Here is a 25,725-nt window from a genome sequence, read left to right as displayed (position 1 = left end):
CCTCTAGTGGAAATTTAAATCTGCACACTGCCTTGTTGGCTCTTGTGGCTTTTGTTTGAAGTTCCCCAAGAAGCTGAGTCAGGGTTTCTGCATCGGTGGCTTTTTCAAGCAAGCCTCCCATGTTAACAACTCTCTTCCAAGACAATACATTGAAAGGGATCTTTTTTTCCTATGTGTTTTGATAAGGAGAAGCCAACTGTCATGCTGTGTCAATACAGGCAACTGCAAATGCCTATTTTTAATTAGATGCTGCAACACTTACTGAAGCTAATTTACTCTAAAAATGATGACATAAACACATTCTTAGACCTCCATTCATCGCGGGCCCTTCGCTGCAGGAGACAATGTCTGAGAGGTGTTTAAACGTCTTGTACAGAGTGATGTCTCTGTTGCATACTGAAAATATTAGGGATTGGATTTCTTTTACAAACAAATGCTACTGCCAGTATTCTTCAAAGGTTCTGAGTTGTACACAGCCAAAACAAGCCAGAACCAAACAGTTTAGCGTCTGAGAATTTCAGTGACAACAAAGTCATCTTTGGGGTTTTGCAGGGCTCTGAAGCCCATTTAAACAGACTCTTGATTAATCCCACCAACACATACAACTTTAATAATGTCCATGCAAGTCTTATTCTGTGACAACAGCATGACAGCGAGAATATGCTGATACTATGTTTAAGATCGAGTGCCATTTCTTATCTAAAAAAGCAGAGGCATGGATGTGAAGGCCATGAAAGCTTTCAAATGCAGTTTTCTCTTCAGTGTTCTACATCTACAAGCCCGGGTGCTTTGAACTCCCCTCTCCATTTAAATGCACCCCTTGTTGCTTTCTGGTAAAACACGAGCGATCAGCCTCGTGGAGCTTTCCTCTGCCTAACTGGAATGCAGGGCACATTATGGACCGAGAAGCTTTGAAATGAAGACAGCATGGGGCATCAGATGTGTGCAGAACTTGCAGATATCTGCAGATCCAAACAGCTGAAAGAGGAGGCCGCTCACATGACCACTCATCAGGCGTTTCATCATTCCAAGAGTTAAAAGCAAAAAACTGAGATGAAAAATAGTAGAATGAGTGAATAAGTGTTGATTACTGTTGGATAGTCTATTCAAGATCAGTCTGATTTTTGTTGCTGCTGCATTGTGAATGTGAGAATGGCCCTGTGATACAGTTTGTTATATGAATCAAGCCCAGCTGAAGGTTACTGTAAAAGGAGTGCAGTAAGTGCCTGAGACTAACAGCTTTTAAAAGTGTTCCTTTGATTCCAGCAAACTCCCTGCAGAAGGTCAGCGAACATCATGAACCCCTTTTTTCAATGGAGAAGATTGAGGAAATAAAATACAACGAGGTGACCCGGCCTGACATAATACTTCTGTGACACTCATAAGGCATTCACACTATTTACATGGGGCTTCTGCTCATTCAGCTAAACAGCAGCTGACCTGGGCGTGCTACCCCCCAGGCACATCAACTCAATCTGGTACTTGGCATGGCCACCTGACAGAAACAGGCTGAACCAATAGAATCAGGCATGTTTATTATGACCATGTATATTGAAAAATGAGGATGTTGTCTTTCGCATATGAACAACCAGTGTGGCATGCTATGGTCCCTTCAGTGAGCGAAATGTAGTTCTCCTGATACACATTTGCATTAGTGAAGGTGCTGAACTGCAAGGACACTGCAAAGCAAGACCTGATCTAGAGACAGGATGCGCAAACTAACACCTGAGCTAAAGACACAATGCACAAAGTCAGACCTCAGCTAGAGACAGAATGTGCCTTTGAATGCTGGTCCTTAAGTTAGCTGGACAAATTTCAAAGGATCTTATTATTGTCAAACTACACCTGAACACTAATGCCACCCAACAAAAGTATATGAGAAATGATTGAAATAAGTAGCAGCATAATTACTTTGTCTTGTTCAGTTTCAATGTTTAATTATTTTCAAAGTAGCTCCCACATGGGCATTTGGAATCATTACTTTTGTGTGCTGTATTACCAGCTGTATTACCAGCTAGAGTAGCAAGCTTGAACAGGCAGCTCATCTTTGATGCTGTTGGAATGGATCCATGCTCATGTATACTTGTGGAAATGCAATTAAAATGCAAACCACCGCGCTGAACAGACCTGAGCTGACATCGTCCACCTACACATTAATTTAGCCAGCGAGAATGAGACACAAAACACACCTATAGAACAAAGAAGCCTGAGTACTGACTGTGAATTATCCCATCTGCATTGGCAAATTCCTACACAGAACAGCACATAAGGGACAATGAACAAGGATAGGTGTGGAAGTAATCAGCATATTTACTGATGCTAAATTTCACTTTGTTTTTCATTGATTTGGAAATAAATGTTAGCAAGCCTGAGTAAAAGAGTGCTTTTACATTATGAACAACTACCCTTTTACACCTTCCAAAGGTCAAGACCAGAGAGCAATTCTAAAGGCTGATGAGAAGCCCTCAGTTACCAGCAGTATTGCCTCTGCCACTTCCCATGATGCATTTTTCTGCAAGGCCATTATCCTTAGGAGCAACAGGGGCATTGCTTCATTTTCACTGAGGAACAGTGAGGAACAGTGTGAAATAGAGACAATAGACAGACTCTCAGCTAGAGTGTTGCACATTCATCCAAGTTCTCTCAGACCGGATCAAGCCAGAAAGTGGCTAAAGAGTGTAATCTGAGGATCTGCTCATCTCCCATACCTCACCCTACCACCACTGTCCTCACCTGTTAGCGCTCTCCAAGGTCTCCACCTTCTTCCACAGCTCGTTGTTTTCAGACGTGTATGACTCAACCCTGTCAGGGATAAATCAACACACACGCTTGCAATCACATGCTTGCCACATGGACCATGCTATTTTGTGGCCTTGCGAGAAAAATAGTCCTTCACATCATCAGCCATCTGGCTGAAATAGGATCTCCACAAGATTATTGTCATGTTTTCATGAGGTAGGAATGCATGTGCTTTTATGAATCAGACTTGTCAGGACAGGCCGACTGACCGCGCTGACGCTTTTCTAATGATTGGCTCTCTCCGGCACATGTGGTTCACAATAAATGGGATGACAGCACAGCCAGCTGGTGAGCAGCAGTATCACAGTGATGAAGAGAAATGGGTGGTTCGATTCGCGGCTTACTTTTTCTCCAGACACTCCACGTACTCCTTCTTCTTCCTGCGGCTCTCTTGGGCGGAGATCTGCACAGGAATGAAGAAGAAGCTGGTAGGAATGTTACGTCTACAGACTGTTGAGTCATTAGAGGCTGCCAAGTCAAAGGAATCAGGGTGATTTTTTAGGGGGGTTGCTACCTTGTTTTTAATCTTCCGCCGGACTCTCTTCAGGGCCTTCTCCTCAGTCTTGGTGAGGGGCAGCTTAATGGGCACGGGGTAACCCTCCGCGATGAGGGTGCGTTTCTCCTCCTCCGTCAGCATGAGGGGCCCTGAGGTGCCCTGCAGCTTCTGCAGATACATGGACCAGCAGCTCAGAGGACCAAACAATCAAGCCAGGCTCTCCAAGTGCCAATCGGAGGAAAGATCAGAAGTAAGGAGGTGCGTGGTCTTTCAGCCATCTCTCAACAGACACAGTCCACTAAACAAAACACACCTAAACCCTGCTGTGCAGAGACACAACGCAGCAGGTACTTTTCCAGCTCCCCTAAACCACTGCTAACTTCAGAGCTGTGATCAGACACCAAGTGGACTCAATCAAAACAATGATTAGCTGTTTAGACACTTGGGTTGCAACAAAACCTGCAGACGCTGCAGATATTTTGATCAAAAACATCCAGAAGCAGCTGTTTCAAGGCCTGTTGATATAAGAATATGCTGGACAAAGTGCAGATGAGATTAAAGGAAGCCACAGCCTGCAATGTTTGAATTATATATTATACATGTCATGACTGGTCTTGGGATGGTCTGAGAGACAGCAGTCCAAAGAGGTTGTAGCTGATGAGGTGTTAAGACAGCAGTCTGTTCTGTTACAGACAAGGAGAGGAGCTGGCACAATCTCCAGGGTTGTTCTCCACTGCAGCATGGGTGGTTAGGCCACAGGAGAGGAGCTAGTGCAGGACCCAGGGATCAATGTGGACCAAAAACACACATATCATGTGTCTGGTGGGAGCTGGGTCTCTCTCTCTCTCTCTCTCTCTCTCTCTCTCTCTCTCTCTCTCTCACACACACACACACACACACACACACACACACAAGCCCTGAGTGAACCAGTCTTTCAATCATTCCATAGACATATTACTTGATTGAGCCCATTTCCTTGAGCCTTGATGGAGCTTAATAGTGTATGCCAATTTCTACTGACTTCATCATTTAATAAAAATATGTCAGTTCATGAATACCAAGGGAAACCCGCAGGCCTTAAGGTCCTTGAATGTTTTTTTAGAGAGGGTTATCTACTGCCCTGGGATCTTGCAGGGATCCTGCAGGATATAAGCATCTAGAGGCCATTTGTTTGTGCAGCAGCTCAGAGTTGAGAGAGAAAACAATGATGTATGCCTGATCCTAATAATGACCCCAGGAGGGTAATGACCACAATAGGTGTGAAAAGCCACAAATCCATGGTATCCTGGTGGAGTGGAGCTGCAAGTCTGTGTTCCAGGGAGCAGATCCCAGAACACAGCCTGCATGACACATACAAATCGGGGGTGGGCACTTACATGGGGCGCGGTGAGCAGGGGCGAGGAGGAAATGGCAGCAGAGGTTCGGGGCTGGAGGCGCGCTGGGCTGGAGGGGGGCAGGGAGTGGGGACTCTGGGAGCCATCGCTGTCGCTGCCGTGGCTGCTCGGAGGGGTGGGAGGGAGCTGCAGTTGCTCATCTGTGGCAGTTTCGGGGGGGGGGGGGGGTGTTAAAGGTCACACACATAAAAACACACTTTCAGAAAGAGCCAGACAGCTTCACACCTTTAACCTAACCCTCACACCCAATGGAGAATGGTAAAATTAGCTTGACTTTAACTGCAGAAAGCTCTCCATTTAGCATAAATAATGGACAAGAGATTTAGACTGGCAGTAGAAAATAAACTGCTTGGCAAGGCTTTCATAATTAAAATGATAATTGACTTCCTCAATTCAGCTAGATAAAATGAAAAAAGACACTGTAATTCCAATGGAAGAGCAGGCAAAGCAGGTTTTTATTGCTCAACTCCATCCATTTGTGAGTAGGAGTGTCTTTACCAGAATTCAGCATGAGGATTCCAGGTTAGAAATTCCTTCAAATGATAACTCAGTTCCAAGAAGCACTGGAATAGACTGTGCATTTAGCTTGACCTGAGTCCAGAATACGCAGAACCAATTCTACTAATTCTATTATTACTGGCAGCATTATTGTGGAACCAGCCAGACAAATCACAGACACAGCTGCCCTGTCCTTATCAAAATACTCCATTCTGTAATAAAAAATCCGACACAGATCTGAGGGGCTGAGGGGGAGGAGTGGCACATGAGGTTCTGCGGTCAATGTGCGGAGCTGTTTCTGCGATGCTCTATGCCCCTCGAGCTTGTAAAGCCATCTGTCACCGCTAAATGCTAAAGTAAATCTGTTTCACTGCTAAAGCTAAAGTAAAGCTGTTTCACTGCTGTGTTTTTACTGGCTGTCTTGGGGCTGCGCAGGTGCAGACACTTTCACACAGGTGTTTCAGGTCAGGCCGCCCATTTATCATGCCTCTAATAGTTCACCAGACAGAGACACACTGATAAAAAACAGATACTGCCTCACATTAAGCCTACATGTAGACCTGCATGGCTTTATGACCATGATGCCTTTCTAACCAGTAAATTGAAGCAAAACATTCCTACAACAACACTGAAACCCTAACCAGTAAAAAGAAACTTAATTCAACACAAATGAGTTAATTAACCAGTTTCTTTGTGTAATAATGTTTCAACTGGATGAGTGTTCCTCAAAAGAAGCAACCCTTGTGCTGGTAATACATAGTATGAAGTTCAAAAAACCCTGAATTGTCTATTTTGGTACTGAGAAACTAAAGTCTCTCATACAGAAAAAAAACATACTTTTTAATATAACAATGGTGTGTTCTGTTTCAGATATTCCCCCTATGAAAACCACTCTCTCCACGGGCAATGACATTAGAAATAAACCCTACAGAAATGAATGATCTCACAGTCTGTGGGTGAAGGAGGGTGTGACAAGCTGCAATTTGCTTGCACTTCGCCATAGAAATGAGCCATTAATATCTGTGTTTATAATTAAAGTAGAAAGCAGCACTTGGGATATAAAAAGCAACATTTATACTGCATGCCACATGTGACTGATGGAATAATTAAACTTGGACAAAAAACCTCACTATTATGATTGCCATCTTTGAACTAAAATGAAAAGACTAAAACGCAGCCTGACCCAGAAGTGGGTTTCATCAGGTACAATGCAGCATAATTAGAGAGTGTGGCCAAGCACAGTCAGTGTTTCTTTTACTGGGGTTGAAGGGTAAATGGTACGCTTGAGGAAACGGAGGCTGTAAAGTCAACAGTAGCGATGGAGTGCTATTTCGGAGTAATGGAAGAAAAAAACAGCAGTGTCCTCAATGCACTTCAAACTGTTTACTTTGCCAGGGTGCTCTGGGTCAGTTCAGCATGGAAACTGGAGCTCTGAAGTTAAAGCGGGTGACTTTAGAGGACACCTGGACACAAAAGGAACCCTTCGTCCTTCACCTTTCTGATTTAGACAGCCAACAGCAGCTTTTGAGAAGTTCCAGGTGGAGGCACAGGACTAATAAAGTACTTGATTTTTTCAATATCCCCAAATATATTATTTCATCCCATCTGAAGTAATCCTACCACTATCCTAAGCATGGGATTGTTCAGAAGATCCCTTATTGCAGGACCGAAAAATTGAAATCACTCACATGCTTTTGATATTGTATGAGTATTGCCAATGGTGTGTGTGGTATAAAGTTTACACTATGCATTAAAAACCTGGTGGAATAGAATGTTCTTCAATGTACTATTTTTGTATCAGTCAGCAATGATGATGAATTGGGCTATATCTTTGATGGTTGGCCTTTGCATTGCTGCTGAAAAAGGTAAGAACAAAATGAACCTCCATACTCTGTACCTACCTGATGGGACATTGAGGAACTGGTTGACTTCATTGGGTTCAGCTTTTATAGAATGTATTGGGTTCAAGTCGTTGGAAACCTGAAAAACAACAGCTTTTGAGCAAATGGTGGATGGAAAAACTGACGTATTTACCCATGCCTGAACCCTACACTGCCTGTACAAAATCAGTGATCTTTTCATTTTGAATGTACACAATCAGAGATCTTGTCAGCCATTTACAGAAGCATGCTGTGCAGTAATAGATTATTGTGACATTTGTTGCCTGGAGGATGTAGTATGTCCAGATGTGACAAGAAAAAGTGTCCCTAATTTGCTCTCGGGGGGGTGGGTGTTTGTATAAAACACAGACCATACCAAGTGACTCAGACAGTAAACACAGCTGAGAACCAATCTAAACTATTTACATTTACTGCTTGCAGGGTGCGATCAGTCTCACCACATGTATTCTGGAGGAGGTCCAACACCCCACAAGGGGCTTGCCTTTTTGATTCTTCTAATCATACGGCAGATGATACTGAGACTAATATACTCGAGTAAAAACTGCAGACCATTAAGAACATCCATACACTGCAACGCTACTGACTGTACTGTAGGCAGTTCATTGTGTCTCTTCAGCTTGTTTTCTCAGGTGACTTTTTTCCACATTGATATTTCTGTCGTGAGCTCACAACTATTCAAAACAGTATTTCAAGCCTTTACTTCATATTCAACTCCATAACTTTGCTTTTGATACCTTTTGCAATATATTTTGCATGGTTCTCTAAAGAAATTTATGTTGATATTTTGGATGCATGACAGAGGAAATCAATTTCATATGGTTTAAAACCTGAGCGATTCAGGTTATGTCTTGGCGTTAGTATCTACATTGCAGATCGCCAAATCCTACAGGCGGTGGATTCAAACTGGTAATTGTCTCAGATCCAGCCTCAAAGATGGTTCCAGAGAAATAGAAATGTTGAAGTGAGTGAGCTTTAAAATATTTTTTTTTCTGGCCTTCTGTGGGTTCCTTGATCATTTACACCTCTGTAAGAGTGGTTATAGCTACTGCAGTCTTGTTAGCTCACACCACCATATGCAAAAACTGAGGTTTTGTGCATGTATTCCTTCCTCAGGGGCTACACTGTGTAGAGTTTCTTTTGTTTAAAGCATTATAAGAAATTAAAGGCAGATAGAGTAGGATTGCAAAATCCTCACTTGAATTTGTTCTGTATTAATATTGTAAGGCTGCGGTTCAAGTTTAAAATGGTCTGGTCCTACAGGACTACAATGTCTGCATGGTTTTACTCCATTCCAGGATTTTAGCCTTCAACCACCAAAATCAAGGAGGATTTGTCCAGTTCTAGTTATTTTTACCCACATTTAACTTCTCTGCAAAGATCTGCTAGAGGATCTGCTAAAATGGCCCTTAAGGATCCAGATTAGGATCCAGTTCATACGCCTACAGCTTTGTGTTTGGAGTCAATCTTTGCAGGTTTAGCAACTCATCTTGATAAATTAACCCCCTGAACAGTGCACAATCTTTTCTCCCGATCTGCACAAATAAAACGTAACAAAGGGATTCTATATAAAATACCTGAGAATGCTGTCTGTCTACAAAAACAGAGCTGCTTAAGTGATCTGCACAGGAATATTATGCATTTGGTGGCCGACTCCAACTAACAATGGTTTATGTGCAGTTTTTTTTTTTTTACCATGTGCTCCGGGGAGTTCCTCCGTGGCGGTGGAGCCAGGTTTAGAGGCTGAGGCACACCGTTCACTAGGGTGGGGGAGGGGGAGGGCTCTGGCAGGGGGTTAGGCTCCTGCTTCACCAGGATGGCAGTCAGATCCTGGCTGAAGGACCACATACCTTCGGACTCTGAAAAAAAACACAGAGACAAAGCAGCTGGGAGTGAGGCCGACTGGCTGGCTGCCTTTTCTCAGACGATGGCCTCCCACTTCCATACCAGCATGAAGGGAAAGTGAAAGTGCTGGGCTTTGCAATTTCCCCAAACCGTGCAATTAAATTTGGTTGGACATCCCTGGACGTCAGCAGCGCCTCCCTCACGCTGCGAGCCCCCCTGCACAGTTTAAAGCGATAGCGTTTTGTGCTAATGAAACTCAGCGGCTCTGACAGAGGCTGTGCTGTTAAGCAGCAGGTGTAGTGCGCGTGCCCCTGGGACGGCTGCTCCTCTGATGCTAACGCAAAGCAGCTTTCCCTGGTGCCACTGTAAACCTGCAGTACAGAGAACAGACCTGCCTCCCGCAATGAGCTCTCTCCCATGTTAATGAGCCAAAGGGAAAAAGGTGTGTATGGTGGGTGGGAAGGGGTTTCTTTTAAAAAAAAGGGTGTGGGGGGGTGTTTTAAAAGGTGCCTTTCCTGATATTTCAAAGCGAAAAGGAAAAAAAAACCAGGGGTCCTTGTCAGCTACTTACTTTTTCATCAATCTCCTTGTGGCGCTCTGATTGAATTGGCAGAATGTTACAGGGCTTGTAAAAAGAGGAGGGCTGGCTTTTAGACTGCTGCTAAGAGGAAAGACATGGTGCTAGCGTTCATCCCGGAGGGTACAGAGCAAGGAGCGAGATGAGAAGCTGATTACCAGCCATGTGTAAGCCCTATCCTCACTGAGCTTTGATGGTTGGGGACTGCATCCTGTAGAGTCTGGAGAGGTGGTGACCATATGTGACCAGCTAGAACCTCTGTGAATTATTTGTGTCCATGGCATGGAAGGTTCACTCGTAATACTGCAGCCTGGAAGCCACAGACATAGAGTAACTAGGCTGGCTGGTATATGTATTTATTTTGTTGTTGTATTTGTTGTTATATATGTTGTCTTGATTGTACATACATCAAGACTGGGACTTCTTGATGCTCTCTTGTCATAGGTAGAGAACTGTATGTGAATGTGGGCCCTATAGCCAACCATCTCCCAAACCACTCCATTCTATACATTTATACACACCTCACTATAAACATGTTAGGTATTTATTATTGTATTGAAACACTTTCCAGGAGTTCACTTGATCACCTCTTTGCAAGGGGTCAGAGAATTATTTTTAGTTTGTCCCAGACTGGCCCTGGGGTTTTCTGTTTTTTTAATGTCCTCTGGAAAACCCCCTGTACAGGGCTTTGTGACAACCACGGTTGTGTAATGCACTATATCAAATGCACTCTATTGTCATTGTGTTGATGTGAAGACATATTTCATCTGATCCAAAATGGCTGCCTGGATCTTGCTTACATTTGACCGCTCTGCTACTTCTGTTTCTCCTTTCTAAATTGGTTCCAGGTTACTGATGCAGTGGAAACCCGCCAACACCAGACCCAGCCGTAGTTTCCATGGAAACAGGCTTACGGCTCAATAAACAAGCCTTGGAAAAAGTGAAGGTCAGTGTTAAGACAGGAGGATGGGTTGAATGAGACCATAACTGTCACAGCGAGGACCTTATAACTGTAGCACCACAGAACTGACTCTGTCACTTCTACTCAGGAGCATACAACAGGACAGAGAGTGGAATTAATTATGTGGGCTTTTCCCTTCTGTATGCTGGTCTCGTTAACGAAACAGAACTCATAATAATGTCAAGATCTCTTATACAAGCACAATGAAAAAACCTAGAGTCAATGGCAAATGAGTGGACTAAATTTGAATACCTGTCCTTTTAAATTAGTGATCTGTGAAACACAGAAAAGAGACTTTATATAAAATATATTCAACACAACTCTGGTTTGGGTAGATTACTTCTTGTTAGAGGACAGCAGGGTTACTGTTGTTGAAACTGTAAGGCATATTCATACTCCTGCCCACCATACACAATATAATGGAGATACAGCACCCTCAGTTAATTTGCACTTCTCTTGTAGGTGGTGGGTTTATGTTCATGCTAATGTCTTTTGAACTTAGAGGTTCTTTGTCTGAAGATCCAAGCAAAATCTGCCCATTTGAGAGCATGTATTTACCAATGACACCATGATTTGCTGTGCAAACATGGTCTCAGTGAGGTCTTTGAAGTGGGGTTTTTATTTGTAGAGCTCATATTACAGTTAATTAGACCCCCAGTTCCCCTGTGCTAGGAGAGGCTCGTTAGCTGCTCACAGAGTGGGAAGGTGCTGGTTTGATCTCTGCATGTTAAACCAAGAGAGCAAGACAAGAGCCATAAAGCAGAAAGTGGCCTTAACTAGGAGTAATCCCAGGATGCACTGGGAGGGAGCTGGTAGTGTATCTGTACTGCCTGGACCAGCTACACATGTAGGCAAACCTAACATGTGCGGATGCACACATGTACAAGTAAACACACACTTTCAAGTACACACTATCACACTCCCAGAGATGGCACTGTAGGGGGCAGCTTTTCAATTTCTCATTCCCATTTTACAACACCTGGAGCAACTGTTTAATGCATTCAGAAAGGGCAAGAGTAGTTTGGTGTTTATTAAAAGGCCTTACTGTGAAAATATCCATGCAATGAAGCTTACAAAAATAAGGATATGCCCTCATTATGTCCCATGTCTTTAGTGAAGTCCAGCATGACGTTAGCCACACAGCCAAGACTCTTTTCCACTACACAGTGTGCAGGAGAATGTATTTGTGTGTACATGTCTGTGTGTATGTGTGCATGGGGTGCATGCGCACCTGTGTTAGTGTGTACATATTGGCTCCCGCCCCAGATTTTCCAGTGTAATTACATTCACTGCTAGGCTCTGTGTGTGGCAACTAAACTCCATTAGTGAGACAGAAAGAGAACACCAGCTGAGTCTCTCCATGATGCACTGGACCCCTGCTTCACCATATGTGTGCATTCTGTGATAAAACTGGACATACAGACATACAAAGGACTTTTGGTGGCACACGGACCTGTCCCTTCATCCATCTTGATTGGCATGGAAGGGCTCTGGGGGGCAGAGTCTCCACTCAGGGAGTAGCTGTGCTCTGCTTGAATGTCGGGATTGGGTGGGTCCAGCTCCATGTCCAGCAAGGGGTTCCTCTCTGCCAGCAGGTTCTCATCGAAGAAACTGCTGAAGAGGTCACTGGCAAAGTCCTCCATGTTCTCCGAAAAGTGCTGCTGGAAATGCAAGACCACACAGGGTCAAGATGACAACGCACAGAGCAAACATTTTAACCACACATCCAGCATCTGCATGGCACAGTGGTGACTCACTATAGGCAAGTAATGTACTATCAAACTCCACAATTGAACACCATCTTACTGTATCTATTTACAGAAAATGAACAGAACAGAAAGGATGTTGTGCCATTTATTGTATTCCTCTTGTGTGTGCTAGAGAGGATTCATTTTCATTTTCATCCAATCAAATGTTGTTTACCATGTCATAAAATGTCAAGTTGTCTTCTGAGGTAACGACCATCACATATCCAGCCCCACGGAACCACAGCTCAGTGTTCAGATATGTCACAGAATTGAAAGATGCTAGTATAACCCAGATGCACCCAGTATATATACGTATATATATATATATAAATATATATATATATATATATATATATATATATATATAGATAGATAGATAGACGAAGCTTAAAAATACTTTCTCATCCATTCTCCTACGAGCATCTACCAGGGTTGCATGTGGTATACAAATGTCTTCAAATCAAGCTGTATGGTAGATAATGACTCCCACCAGGCACTTTCATTCCTTAGAAATGTGCCATTGCTGTGTTCCCAACATCTTTAATTACCTTTAACATACAATGAGAACAATCAAGTTATTTGAAGAATAGATGTAATTACCAAGCAGACAGCTGTTGATGGGGCAGACATGAAATTCATGAACCATACCATGGGAATAATTAAATAGCCTATTAGCACGTAATGCTTGACACAAACACAAGACAGCACCACTGTGGACGTTTTGCTGTTTAAAAGAGCCACAGAATATCCTTATTAATACTGGTAATTTAAGAAGCCTCTTTCCTCAAACCTGGAAATTGCTTCCAGCTCCCAAACCGATTAATAGATACATTTAATCATGATTCTGACATCTACCAAACACATTGACAAAAACATGTAATATGAGGACATATTCAACATATTCTGCCTCCTCACAGTACAGTTGACATTCATTAGAGGTGCGTAGTTTTTCTGTGTCGGCCTCAATACATGGTCTGACAGTTCCTTTAATGGCATGTTCAGCTAAATCTGTTTATTTTAGCAGTGCCTCTTCTGTTACATTTACATTTAGCCATTTATTAGATGCTCTTATCCACAGCAATTTCCAATGTGCAAATACAAAGCGCATGTAACAAAACAGCATGAAAATGCTGTACAAACACAAGGACAAGTACATTAAGATGAAAGTCATGGAAAGAAAGTCATGGAAGTCCAATATGTAAAAAGGGCTCATGTAAATAGTTTCAGAGTGTCTTTTTCTATATTTTCCACAGCTGACATCCTGTATATTAATGTATAAAATATGTAAAATGTTTTATGTCTGTGTATATAAACGGTGTATGTGTAGGAGGGAGGAGTTTGTTTGCTGGGGAGGGGTGTGGCCATGCCTTGAAGGAACCTGCAGGTGCGTGTATCCTGTTGAGGCCAGCTGCTGCGTGGGAGCAGCGCAGCTGTGTGTGTGTGCACACGGGGCGTCCACCGGCCTATGACGTCCTCTCTGCTCCCAGCGTGCACACCCAGAACATGCACAACGGCAGCGTGCACTCGTTAGGTCCCTGATACAGCTCTCCCACACCCAGCACACGCATGACGGCAGTGTGCACTGATTAGGGCCCTGATACAGCTCTCCCACACCCAGCACACGCACGACGGCAGCGTGCACTCATTAGGGCCCTGATACAGCTCTCCCACACCCAGCACACACATGACGGCAGCGTGCACTCATTAGGGCCCTGATACAGCTCTCCCACACCCAGCACACACATGACGGCAGTGTGCACTCATTAGGGCCCTGATACAACTCTCCCACACCTGGACGATCGCAGGGTAATCGTCCACTGCAGTGTTGGATATAAAATTTAACTGAGGTCTAGGTTACTTTGTTGATCAGGCACAAGCGCATGGTGACATTTCCCATTCTTTGTCACTCTTTCACTCATTCTTTTACTTTAACTGTGATGCAGCATAGGGCACAATTCAATATTTTTAGTGTATTCCTGTTTATAACCATCTGCTTCTTGGGGTAATGGATTGTCCTTATTGCTGAAACTAACAGTGAAGGGGGAGCTCAAATCTGATAGTAAAAATTAACAGCAAAGGCTGAAAGCCAGTATGTCTCAAGGGCTTGCAGACTGACGCAGTAAAAATCCCAACTCTCAGCCATCAGATTTCTTTTATATCAAAACCTTTGTCATCAGTAAAATAATTGCCATGGTTGGCAGAATGATAAATAAACCCCCCTGCCACTTTCGTGCAATAAGAGGTTTCTGTTTAGTGCATGTGTTTAGCATGTCAAGACCCACACTGAGCTGAGTGATACATTTCACAGCCAACCAGGGAACACAATCTCCATTATCACTGCTAAAAGTGAACAAACATAGCTGGACTACCTATATTTAATCTGCAAATAGTAGTGTAGTGACCCGTTGACAGTGTTTTAAACATCCTGATCCTAGCAGGAAGAAGTGAACTGTTATTGCATCACTAATAATTCTGACGTGTTAGAACAAATATTTGAGATCTGACAGTCGGGGAACTGAAGGGTCTCAGAAGACACACCTGTTGTGATCAGAGTGAAGGTATGTGAAACCATAAGACAGGGTTTCCTAATCCAATTTAAATAAATATTACACCACAACTGCTGCCAATAATTTTAGTTTAATAACTCAGTTCATTTATTGGATGATGAAATCTGAGAGCACTCAATACAGCAGACGTCCAATGTTGCTAATATAACCTTCATTTAATTACTTGACTGACATATGGCACATTATTTTGGCTAGATGTCATCTACCATCCACTTGTACCAAAAGGAACCCTGACATTTTTTTTTAACTTTTTCAGCAATATGATAATCTTTCAGCTTTCTCTCAAAACAGCAAAGGTATTCCTGTCAGAACTAAACAAGTCTTTATGCACTGACCAACCATTCCCTGAAGAGAACTGATGCAAACTCTCCCACAGCCCTCTCTTTAGAGCCCACAAACCCAAGTCACGCAATTCCATTCACAAATGCAGGGCTGTTTCTCCAGAACCAAAAAAGATTTTAAGTGCTTGAAAGAGACCTGTTTTTCTGCATTAGTGTCGTATTGTGCATATTAAGCATGGAGTGAAAATTGCATTTCATTTCAGATAGCGTGCAGTTTTCCACAGGACTATTTGTTCTCAGGCTCATTAGAAATATAAACAGGAAAGCTAAAAAAATCACTGTTTTGGGGTGTTGCCGCTTAAAAGAAAACTGTTGAACACTGCAGAAGATAATGTGGCAAAAATAGCAGCACTGAAAGCTTTGATGTTGCTATTTTCTCACACTGAATATGTCTCCATAGAAAATTATTTTGATATTATTTTTTCAGTTGTAATGGGCTTCCGAGGGGCTCAGTAGCTAAGGTGTTCATATTTAGCGTGAGCTGAGCCTTGTGGCCTGTGCCAACAGAACAGAACAGATTGGCTTCATTAGGTTCAGGCTTGCGGTGGACAGGTCAGCCAGGGTTTCCTCTTCTCACCACTCTCAGGCCCCCTGGCATTCATTAGGCACCCCTGAAGTTTCTGGGATGACATCAGCATAGTAGTGCCCATCCTCCCATCGGTGCCCATCTCACTGTGTGTCACTGTGTGACTTGCGGTATGAAAAATAGGTGTTGGCTCAATACAAGCATACCAGAGGATTAAGTTTGTCTCATTTAAGCACATCTGCATGAGTGCACAGGTTGTCCAGATGAGACGAGCTGAATGTACAATTGCAGATTCCAAAAAAGAGTTTTGTAATGCTCAAGAAGCTTTATAAACTAACACTAAAAAGCACATGAAATGTCTAGCTTACAAGAATGGAGTTTCAGCTTAATTTCATCTCACTCTATTTTTGTGTAAAGTACATGGGGAAGTCTTGGCGTGTTTTCCCTAATAACACATAATTTATATAAACAACTTAAGTGGTGCTAAAGACACCAGACATGTTAATTTCCTATTTCCCAGTCTATATGGGGAGCTTCAACACTCAGAGGAACTATAGCTCCTTGATTGCAGGTATTGCCACAGCGTGTGAGACAGTTACTAGTCCCTAAGAGTCAGCATTCTCTGTTCTGGGAAATGAGGTGAGGAGAGGCTCATTTTCCAGCCGCTCCTCGAACACCCAGCCTGCCCAGCTGGGGCAGATGGTGTTGGACTGCAGTCTGTGGCAGGACAGGAAGCACTCCGGAGAGAATAGAATGACTGTGCTCTTCCCTATAGATACTCTGTCATTAAAATATCTCCAAGCAGAAACAGCCTCTTACTTGGTTAGAAAACCACATGGCTGGATTTAAGTGGGTTAAGTTTTTTTGGATTCTCTCCCTGCCCCCAATACTTTTCATCTGCACAATTACAGCTTTTTTTTTTGTACGTACAAAATGCAGCTATCCTCAGGAGGTTCCTTTTCAAGTGATTAATGATTTTACCACAAGCAAATGTTCAAAATTGAAGTTCAATTGGATGTGCTCATTAGTTACTAACTTGGGCAGGTATGAAGCATATAAGATTAATTTCAAAACCTAAATATACAGCCCCAGGGAACAGATTCAACAAGACACACCCTGGTATATCCCAATAAAAGTGTTTAACCATAAAGTTCAGGGAGTGCTCAACTAGCGTGTTTTTTGAAAATTGAAGAAAAGTGTTGCTTTGTATTTGTGTTTTTATATGTGTTTACATTTGTCAACAGTTCAAATGGAAGAAGACACATTCCATGCAAAAATGCATTCCTGTTGTACATACAAGGAAAAGACCTTAAAACACACCTAGGGTTATCTTTTAAAATGTAAATCTAAATTGATTCTGGAAATTGAACTTTCCTGGAGAAGCTCTATACATGTTTGGACATGAACCTCAGCACACACCAGATGGCCTTTGAAACAAACGGCTGATTTACGAAAGGTTAGTGTACCCATTCAAATACTTTATCTTCGTTTTATTTTCCCAAACAGCTATCCTAAGGCTTCTTTTCCTCTCTCTTCAGAAACAATAGCATAAGTAGGACTGTTTTCCAGATCAGTTTACCGGTCAGGAACGTGTAGCTCACATGCTTTGGTACTGCAGCCAGAGCACAAGTCTCTCATCAGGAGATAAGCAATGAGATACAGATCGTACATTCAGCAAAACATCCTTGACAATCTGTTTCAGTCAAACAGTGCAAGTTAAAAAGGAATATTTTATATTCCCCTCCCTCCATTATTCAATTTTCCAAACCAATAATGCCACTTGGGAAGTAATCCTGTGGTTACTTTTCTAAAGCTGTTTTGCTTTGCACGAGAATGTAAAAGTTCAGCACACTGCGCACACATGGTAGGGACTGTGAAGTTTTTTTTTAATTGTTTTGTTTTATTTTTTTAAATAAAGACAAATAAACTGAAACAATATTTACACTGTGCATGCTGCCAGTGAATGCTGCTGATGAAAAGTTGCCTGTGAGTGACTGACAGCCTATTCGGCCCGTTTGCTTGGAGGCATTGACGCTAGCTCTCCCTCTCGACCAATTGCAGCAAAGCATGCAGATTAGCCAGCCCCTTAGCAGGCACATCTAAGCAAACTGGAGTGCAAGGTTAGCATGGAGGAGGCCAGCACTGCTCGCAAGTATCTGGGAGAAAATACGGTGGAAAAATAAATGAGTTGATAACTGTGTGGGGTACCCCCGCCAAGAAAATAAGGGCTAGCCCAGTAATGTTTGAAAATCTGCAATTTTCCTGTTAGAGTGACTCTTATTCAAGAATGACTGGAGATTTATCGCACACACTGGGAGGAGATGAGAGGGAGGGAAGAGGGCAGGCAGTCTGGGTTTTCTCTTTCTTATGAAAAAAGACCTAGCGGAGATATATTCTGCTTATTTTTAAGCCTTTTGAGACAGCTGTGTCAATGTTTACACTGATATTTTCAAACAGGAGCCAAAAATTCAAACAACAATTAAACAAGCTTTTGCTGTTAAGTTGACTCAGAATAAATGACCTAAATCTTACCTTGGCGGGTATGCATACATACACAGCAACTCTACAAGATCTTTCTTTCAGAAAAATATACAAACTGGGATTTATTATCTGTGATTCATATCTATGCATGGAACATTGGTAATTGCTCCCTGGCTGCTCCTCTGAATCAGCTATTCCATTAGATTGCGACTCATTGTGCTGAGCCCTGTATGTCCGATACTCTGAGCGGAGTGGCAAAGGAGGTTAAGTGCCATCACTTGCATTCCTCAAGTCCTGTCAGTCCAGCTAAGAAATACCAGTTGAGCCCCCTGTATCAACACGCTCATAAAGAATCCCATGGGCACTCAGGGGTGAGGGCTAGAGAAACCAAAGAAAGGCATTTTCTCTTTTTTTTGCAGAGAAACATTACAAGAAAGGGGTTGCCCAGCCATCACCACTTCTATTCTTTAACGGGATCCACGGGCACGTCACCAGAATTCATGACTGGAATAAATCTAAAAGCAGGCTTTTTATGGCTCTGGTATACCCCACCGTACACCCACCAGTATTGTCTCCTTCTTCATGCAGACACCCTGTTTGACTGCTTGTGGTCGAGAGGGTGCAATTTGACTCCCTGCTGCTCGTGCACTACATGTAATTTGTGCCTCTTGCATGCACAGCATCCTCACTATAAAGTACAGAGCTCTGACTCTGTACTCCCCCACCTCGTCCCCAGTGAAAAGGCTAGTTTGTGTGCATATTTATATGGTGTGCAGCTGCACATGTGCGACAGGGACTATCAGTAGCAAGGCAGAAATGTGTGGACACAAAGACAGATTTACGAGGAGGAGGATTTTTTTTTTCCTGCAAGCAAAACTGTTGCTTGGAGGAAAGTTAACCAAAAGTCAGAAAGTGTTTGTAATGGGAGTTATGTCTGGTCTGTTGAAACCACAAAAAGAAGACACTGACTCAGACTCAAGCTTTTAATCACAGCCCATAATTACCAAGAGCAGTGTTGCTCTTTTCAGTCGAGTACCATGAAAATTCCCAGCACTCTCTTTTCCCTGTCTTAATGGCCACTAGTGGCTTCGGCAGTTATAGCATTCAACTACAGTTCTGCGTTGTTTTAGCTCTATGATGCTGCAGTAGTCTCTAATTTAGCCATTATGAATCCCACTGGCTCCCCCGTTAGGGAATGTGGTAAACTAGCATGTGGAACCAATGCGCGTAGTGACTGGAGCAAGCAAGCCCACACAGAGGTCACTGTTATCACAGTTATGGTCCAGACACCTGCTGTATCTGACGTTTTTCATTTACCTCCAATGAGTTTCAATTTCAAGAGATTTGCTCTTTAACGGAACAGACAATCTTATCCTTTTCCTTGTGTATGGTATACTATGTGAGAATGATAATGGATAAGCACTGATTTCATTAATAAAATTCCAAAATGATGGAGTTCATTGCATCAAAAAATTAAGGAATAACTTTATCAGCCATAGAATGTTTGATACAGAAGCCTCCAGCTCATCTTGAAGGAACTTTAGGAATACTGTTTGGTTCTACACCTGGAATTTTGAGGGAATGTGTCACCTTGTTGCAGCAAAGTTAGCACCAGTCTGTGGTATTGACATGGTGGAGGGTAAAGCCAGCTGGAAACAGCTGTGAAGCATTGTGTTAAGGAGCTTCTAGAAACGGGTACCCAGCTTGGCTGTGAATGAAGTCAGCTACAACATGGGTTCAGACACAGACTGCAGCTTTAGCACAGTTACACAACAACAATAAATCAAATATAAACTGTGTACATTTGTTCTACAAACCTGCTTAATGGAAACGCTAAAACTGAGGTTGACCCTAATGCTGTCTCGTGATGAGGCTAAATTTCTGCTCCGCACTTCATGCCGGTCTTGTCCCCAGCTTGCCTCCCCTCTGTTTGAGCTCCATCTTAACAATGTGTTCCAGATTACTTTGCCTTCTTCTGTTTGCTGTTTGATATGTGGACCGACTAGCTTCTGCCAGACTCTCCAACATGCTGAACTTATTTGCAGAGACAGAGACAGCACTCAGCCAGCCCTTTAAAGCTCTACTCTGGCTAACTGTCACTGGGCCTGTGACAGGCCCTGGTCAACAGGAGTAAGCCTGGGGTCACTGAACTACAGTCATGTCTATGTCTTAATGCTCATACAGAAAGCACATACAGAACATCACCTCAAACACAAATTCTTGTCTCTTATTGTGAGAATTGTTATTTCTTATTGTGAGAATCAACATCATCACCACAAAGGTCACAAATACAAAATAGAACTTGCTTGCTTTTGCAAGACCACTTTCCAGTCATGCAGCTTCAACAACATACTATGGTAGTTGTCAATGTACAAGAATTACTGTGATGGAAGTTCTTCAACGTTATGCTCTAGTACTATATACATATAGTACAGTACTATATCACTAAGTACTCTAGAATTGGAATTGCTCCAATTTATTTATTTTTTATTTAGATTTTCATGTGTGTTATGTCTGTACACAGAAATCCAAAGGGTATTGCCTCTCCTTGAACGACTTCAGTACACATATGGAAAACCTCCCTCCGTTTTTGAAATAAAACAGCTGAGAAAAATATATTAAAACAATGCCTTTTTATATGTGAAACCCTTAAAAAATTCCACTAGTATGTCAGCCAAAGTCCTCCTTAAAAATTTTCACATCTTTGAGCAAATTTAGTCAACATGTAAAGGGCTTGTTACCAAGCTTGTGGAGTCTGCATGTGTGCCAGTGACAGGATGGTACAGTAATACCTGTTCATCAACATGGATGAATGAGGATGAGTACAAGGCAAGGACAGGAACACACCCGAAACATTTAACCTTTCCAGTATTACTTAAAAGCGTGTAACGTTCTTTAACGAAAACCTGCACGACCTGCTCTGGTGCATTTCACGGTTTCCTTTCATCAGAATTTATACAGTTTGAGTGGATGTCAGAGGCCATATGTGTAGTTGTGGGCCTAATTTCTTTAAAGGGAACTGCTTTTCATAGATTCCCTTTGGGACGTGATTGACATCGTTGCTGCATGAACTAGGGGCTTGCCTCAACCTGATTTGAATGATTCCAGAATTCTTTTTAAGAGATGGTACCAAGCCTGGTGTATGAAACACAAGAGCATGATAGAGGCCAGCTGACAGTCCTTGCAGCCAGCTGAGATATTAAGAGAGGCCTGCAGACCGACCAGGGCTGTAAATCTGCTTTGAGACATCAAAGAACGCTAAGAAATCTTTGAAATGCAGCGTGCTAAAGCATTTCTCTGACTTCCGCATATACATGGATTTATTTCGAGTGGCTCTGAAACAAAGTTGTACCCCACTTGGCAAAGCTACAGTACACAGGATAGATTAATATCAGAGCAGTTTGCGAGTGCGCAGATTTGCCTGCGCATGCTTCGAGCAGGGGCGTCGCTCTGTTTTTTCACTGGGCCTGCACATTGCAAAGATTACATAACATTTTCATACCCGTCTGCTGGCTATCATCCAGGGACAGTAGCAGCCAGGAGTGATGGCTCCCTGATGGATTCTGGTGGGAAGGAATGCCTCCTCTGCCCCCCTCTCAGCTCAGAAAGCCCCCCTCTGAAAATCAGTGCTTCGGTAGCGCAGCCCTGACAGGCCAGAGCAAGGGCGAGGCGTGATTCCTTCTACAACCAGGTGCTTCTGCTGAATGGTGTCCTGTTTGACACCTGCCCCTGGAACTAACACTAGCTGACATACATTATGCTGGGGAAGCCTGTGCAGCAGAGTTCCTCATCCAGCTCTGCCTGGCACTGTCACAACGCTCAGGATTAGGGGTCTTGCTGGGTAAATGTGACAGTTAGATACTCTTTTCATTTGTTATTTAACAAAACCCTCTAGGGTGAAATCATTTGGCTCATATTTTTAAGACCTCCTTCCACCCTGTTACTGTTATTCATACCCTTACTACATCTCACTAAGTGGCACTTGGTCAATAGTCATAGAGGAGACACAAAGAGAACCACAGGTGATATTATTTGCAATATTTTATGAGTAACCACTTCCATTATATACAGGAGATTATAGGTTTTGCTGCCAATGTCAATTACAACTGATAATGTTAAGTTAAGCAGCACATTTAAGGCATTGCAGATTCTTGAGCTGGTGTTTCCAGAATAACCAGAAACTTCCACAATTAAATGAATAGCTCTGTTAAGGCTTTCCTCCTAGAGACACTTACCAAACAGCTCATTTCAAAAGATGAAGTTTCTTATGTGCCCACATTTGCATGCTGAACTACAATAATCCCTGGTCCCTGTGGCCCTATTGCATTTCAAGGCTTCTCAGAACCTGAGAATGGTTACACACTGACTTTCAGTATAAATGAAACAAGTACATACTGTACTGTAATTAGAACTACAGCCTTTCCTCTCCACAACTTCAGACAAATGCAGCACAGAAGCATCCTGCTTATCTGCTTATCTCTCTGTGTTGTTTGATATCATGGAGAGACAATTAAATGCTCCATAAGTAAAACATAGACTTGTTCTGCTGAATATATTTAACAAAAAGACAGTAGCACTCATCTTAAACGAGGCTATGATTATCACACTGTTTGATCAAACGTGGGAAAGAAATATATCAACGGCAGAAACACTAATTCAAACCAAATACCAACTCTGCATATATTAGAAGAATTTTCAAAAGACTCATACCTGTTTATTGAATGGTATTTTATCATATTGTTTTTTAAGTTTTAGAGAAAAGCTTTCTAACTCATCACATGCTAATATTATGAATCCAAATTCAAACCAGTAAATTGGAGAAGTGGGTTTGACTTTTCAAAATTCTTTATTAGGTGTGTCCTTCAATGCACAGCTGTAATTTAGCAGCTTCTGAGCATTCATGGAATTACTCAGTGTCCTGGGTGCATCTAGACTACAAGGAACTTTGATCACTCTTCTAATTTAGTAACACTGTTAACACGTACGCCTGACAATATTCATAAATGATTTCCACACATGCTTTAGCCATTTACAACTCGAAAATTAAACAACATTTAAAATGTACTTTCTCCATATATTTCTCTTCCTCTATAACATCATTTCAGCAAGACAAGAAAAGCTTGAAGAACAGGGCGGTGGTGACTGACAGTTAGGAATTAACAACATTCCTCTGAAACATTTAGACTCTTGGTTGTTTTGGTTTCAGATTTTTGCTGTTCTCCTTTGCACCGGAGCTTGATGCGACAATGATGGAACACAATCTGAGTCCCTTTACAGACCCTCTTAATTGCAACTTTACATTGCATAACATAACACTGTGTTACTGTTGCAATTTAGACTTTTACACATGCTGTTGCTTCTCTGATATATTTTAAACACTTCCTGTTTTGGCATCAAGTTTTACCAGAGCATAGCCATAGGGCACTATCTCACACAAACATACCACATTGACTCCTTCATGTCTTCCAGGCTGTAAATGAAAAGTGCCACAGTAAAACCTTCACAAGCTGGAACATTTAAATGCCCCCCATCCCCCATATATACCTGTATGGCAGGAAGAGACACTGCCACAAAACGCCCATTTTCATTTGAGTACCCGCATGCAGATAGAACCTGTAGTTCGGGGGTCTGAGGTTCCCAATTTAAGCACAAAAGGACCCTTTCACAGGAATGGTGCTGCCTCCTGCCTTTTCTGCACAGGAGTCTGTGTAGGGACCTGTTAGGAACAGAGGCCTCTGCGATACAAACTGCATTCAGCCTAACACAGCACTGAGAGAGTAGTCAACCACCAGCCTCAGCCGAGTCTCAGAAATACAGGCCTCTCTCATACTGTGTCCCTATGTGCAAGCAGAGCGCTACAATCAAGCCATTGAGGCTTTTTTCTGACAACTGCCCTTCACTGCTAGCAATGCTGAAAGACATCTGAGTGTACTCCAAGATAAATGTATGACCCTTGCTGGTCTATCAATTTTAAGTGCCCTGTACACAAGCCCAGATGCAAAACCAATCATTATTGTGAGTTGGAGTGCATGGATCAAATTGCAAGATGGCCAGTGAATCATCCATTGAGCCCTGAATGCTACAACTGCTGCTACAGCATGGGACCACTCTGCAGGAGCTGTCTGAGTCAAAACAGCTGCACTCCATGAACTCCCAAAGTGAGTCACACTGGAAACAATATGAGACAGGACTCATGGATTGCTTCCCAATCTATTCATTCAAATTCACACCGTTATCTGCTTCAGTTTTGCACTCCTACACTTCCAGATGATTAAAAATGCTCACGATTTGGAACTGAGGTCACCCCAAACTTTTTATCAATACCACAAAAACAATTACCAAAGTGAAGCAAACTGAAAATTAAGTTACCCTTATCCTAACCTATGTATTGTCATGCACAGACTCCTGTTCTCCATGTATCCTTACATCGTCACACATATACATCAAACACTTTAATCCATCTTAGTGTACATAATGCAGACAGTGTAGACAGACTTTTCATTTTTACATTACCGTATTTAACCTGAATTAATTACCCAGTTGATACCATCTAAGTAATGAATACGTTTTTATTCCGCTGGTGGTGAGAAGGTAACGAGAAATGATGTGGGTGTGCGAACGGTCTAGTTTAAGAATTGCATCACCTACGGCCATTATGAGACCAGCTGGACAGTGTGGAGCAGGACAGCAGCTACTTATCAAACAGCTGGTCCATCGCTTTCATTGAAGAAACTATCTCAGTTCACACCGCGGAAACTAACATGCTGCAAAACAATTTCTGAATGATTTACTTGCTGATATTTACTAAGCATTTCTTGATACTTCAACATTTGACAGCAAATTGTCTTTTAACAATTCGAATATTGGAAAATGCGCACGTGTTTACAAAGAATTGCAGCCGACTCTTGAAATTACAGTAGGTATTTGTCGGGGGAGGGGAAAACGTTGAAATAAATGATTAGCATGATGGAAAGACACCATTTGAAATGCTGCAATCATGAAACGAGTTTGTTGTATAAGAAAATGAGTCAGAACGTACCACATTGGTGAGAAAATCTGTTTCATTCAAGTCCTCAAGGTCCAACAGGTTAGAATTCGGGAAAAGTTTCTCCGAGTTGAAGTTGTCCAGAATTGTGTCCATTGTAAAGGTATTGTAAAAACTGACTATTTGATAAAGTTTTGTCTAAAAAATAAATGAGTCTAAGCTTTCGAATTTTTTGCTTTTTGGAAATGGAACAGGATATGCTCTGAAGCAAGGCTGTATAGTTTGCGCAGACCTCAACGTGAATTTCTTATGCGAATGTTATTTTCATATATCTTGTTAAAGTAATACAATGTGGTCTTCTCTAGGTTCAACCAAATCTGTCACATCCAGCTGCGGACAGTCTCTAAGGAACACATCATTTGATTAATATTCATGTAAGTACCTCCCTAATTTCCTTTCCAGTCCAAAATCCCCTCCTATCTTTTTCTTTTTAAAGCGACAGCGCGTAATTATTTCTGTCTCGCTCTTTTTCTCTCTTCAGTTTCAGCTTGGGATAGTGTTTTCCTCTATTATTGCACCATACTTTATTTTGCATTCGCTCAACCAATC

General features: G+C 42.3%; 1 protein-coding gene across 1 annotated transcript in view; it reads right to left on the bottom strand.

Moving 5' to 3' along the window:
* LOC118788420 (cyclic AMP-responsive element-binding protein 3-like protein 1) overlaps positions 1-25,434 on the bottom strand; it is a 32,413-nt gene extending 6,979 nt beyond the window's left edge. Inside the window, exons 1-8 of the mRNA XM_036544409.1 lie at positions 25,171-25,434; positions 11,922-12,129; positions 8,781-8,944; positions 7,089-7,167; positions 4,672-4,829; positions 3,314-3,463; positions 3,144-3,202; positions 2,734-2,802 (exon numbers count right to left, since the gene is read on the bottom strand). Coding sequence (XP_036400302.1) covers positions 2,734-2,802; positions 3,144-3,202; positions 3,314-3,463; positions 4,672-4,829; positions 7,089-7,167; positions 8,781-8,944; positions 11,922-12,129; positions 25,171-25,272 — 989 coding nt within the window. The 5' untranslated portion in view covers positions 25,273-25,434. The remainder of the gene's footprint in view (positions 1-2,733; positions 2,803-3,143; positions 3,203-3,313; positions 3,464-4,671; positions 4,830-7,088; positions 7,168-8,780; positions 8,945-11,921; positions 12,130-25,170) is intronic.
* Between the last annotated feature and the right edge of the window lie 291 nt (positions 25,435-25,725).

The sequence above is a fragment of the Megalops cyprinoides genome, chromosome 13 (assembly GCF_013368585.1).
Source record: "Megalops cyprinoides isolate fMegCyp1 chromosome 13, fMegCyp1.pri, whole genome shotgun sequence".
Taxonomy (NCBI): domain Eukaryota; kingdom Metazoa; phylum Chordata; class Actinopteri; order Elopiformes; family Megalopidae; genus Megalops; species Megalops cyprinoides.
This window is presented reverse-complemented; position numbering and strand designations above follow the sequence as displayed.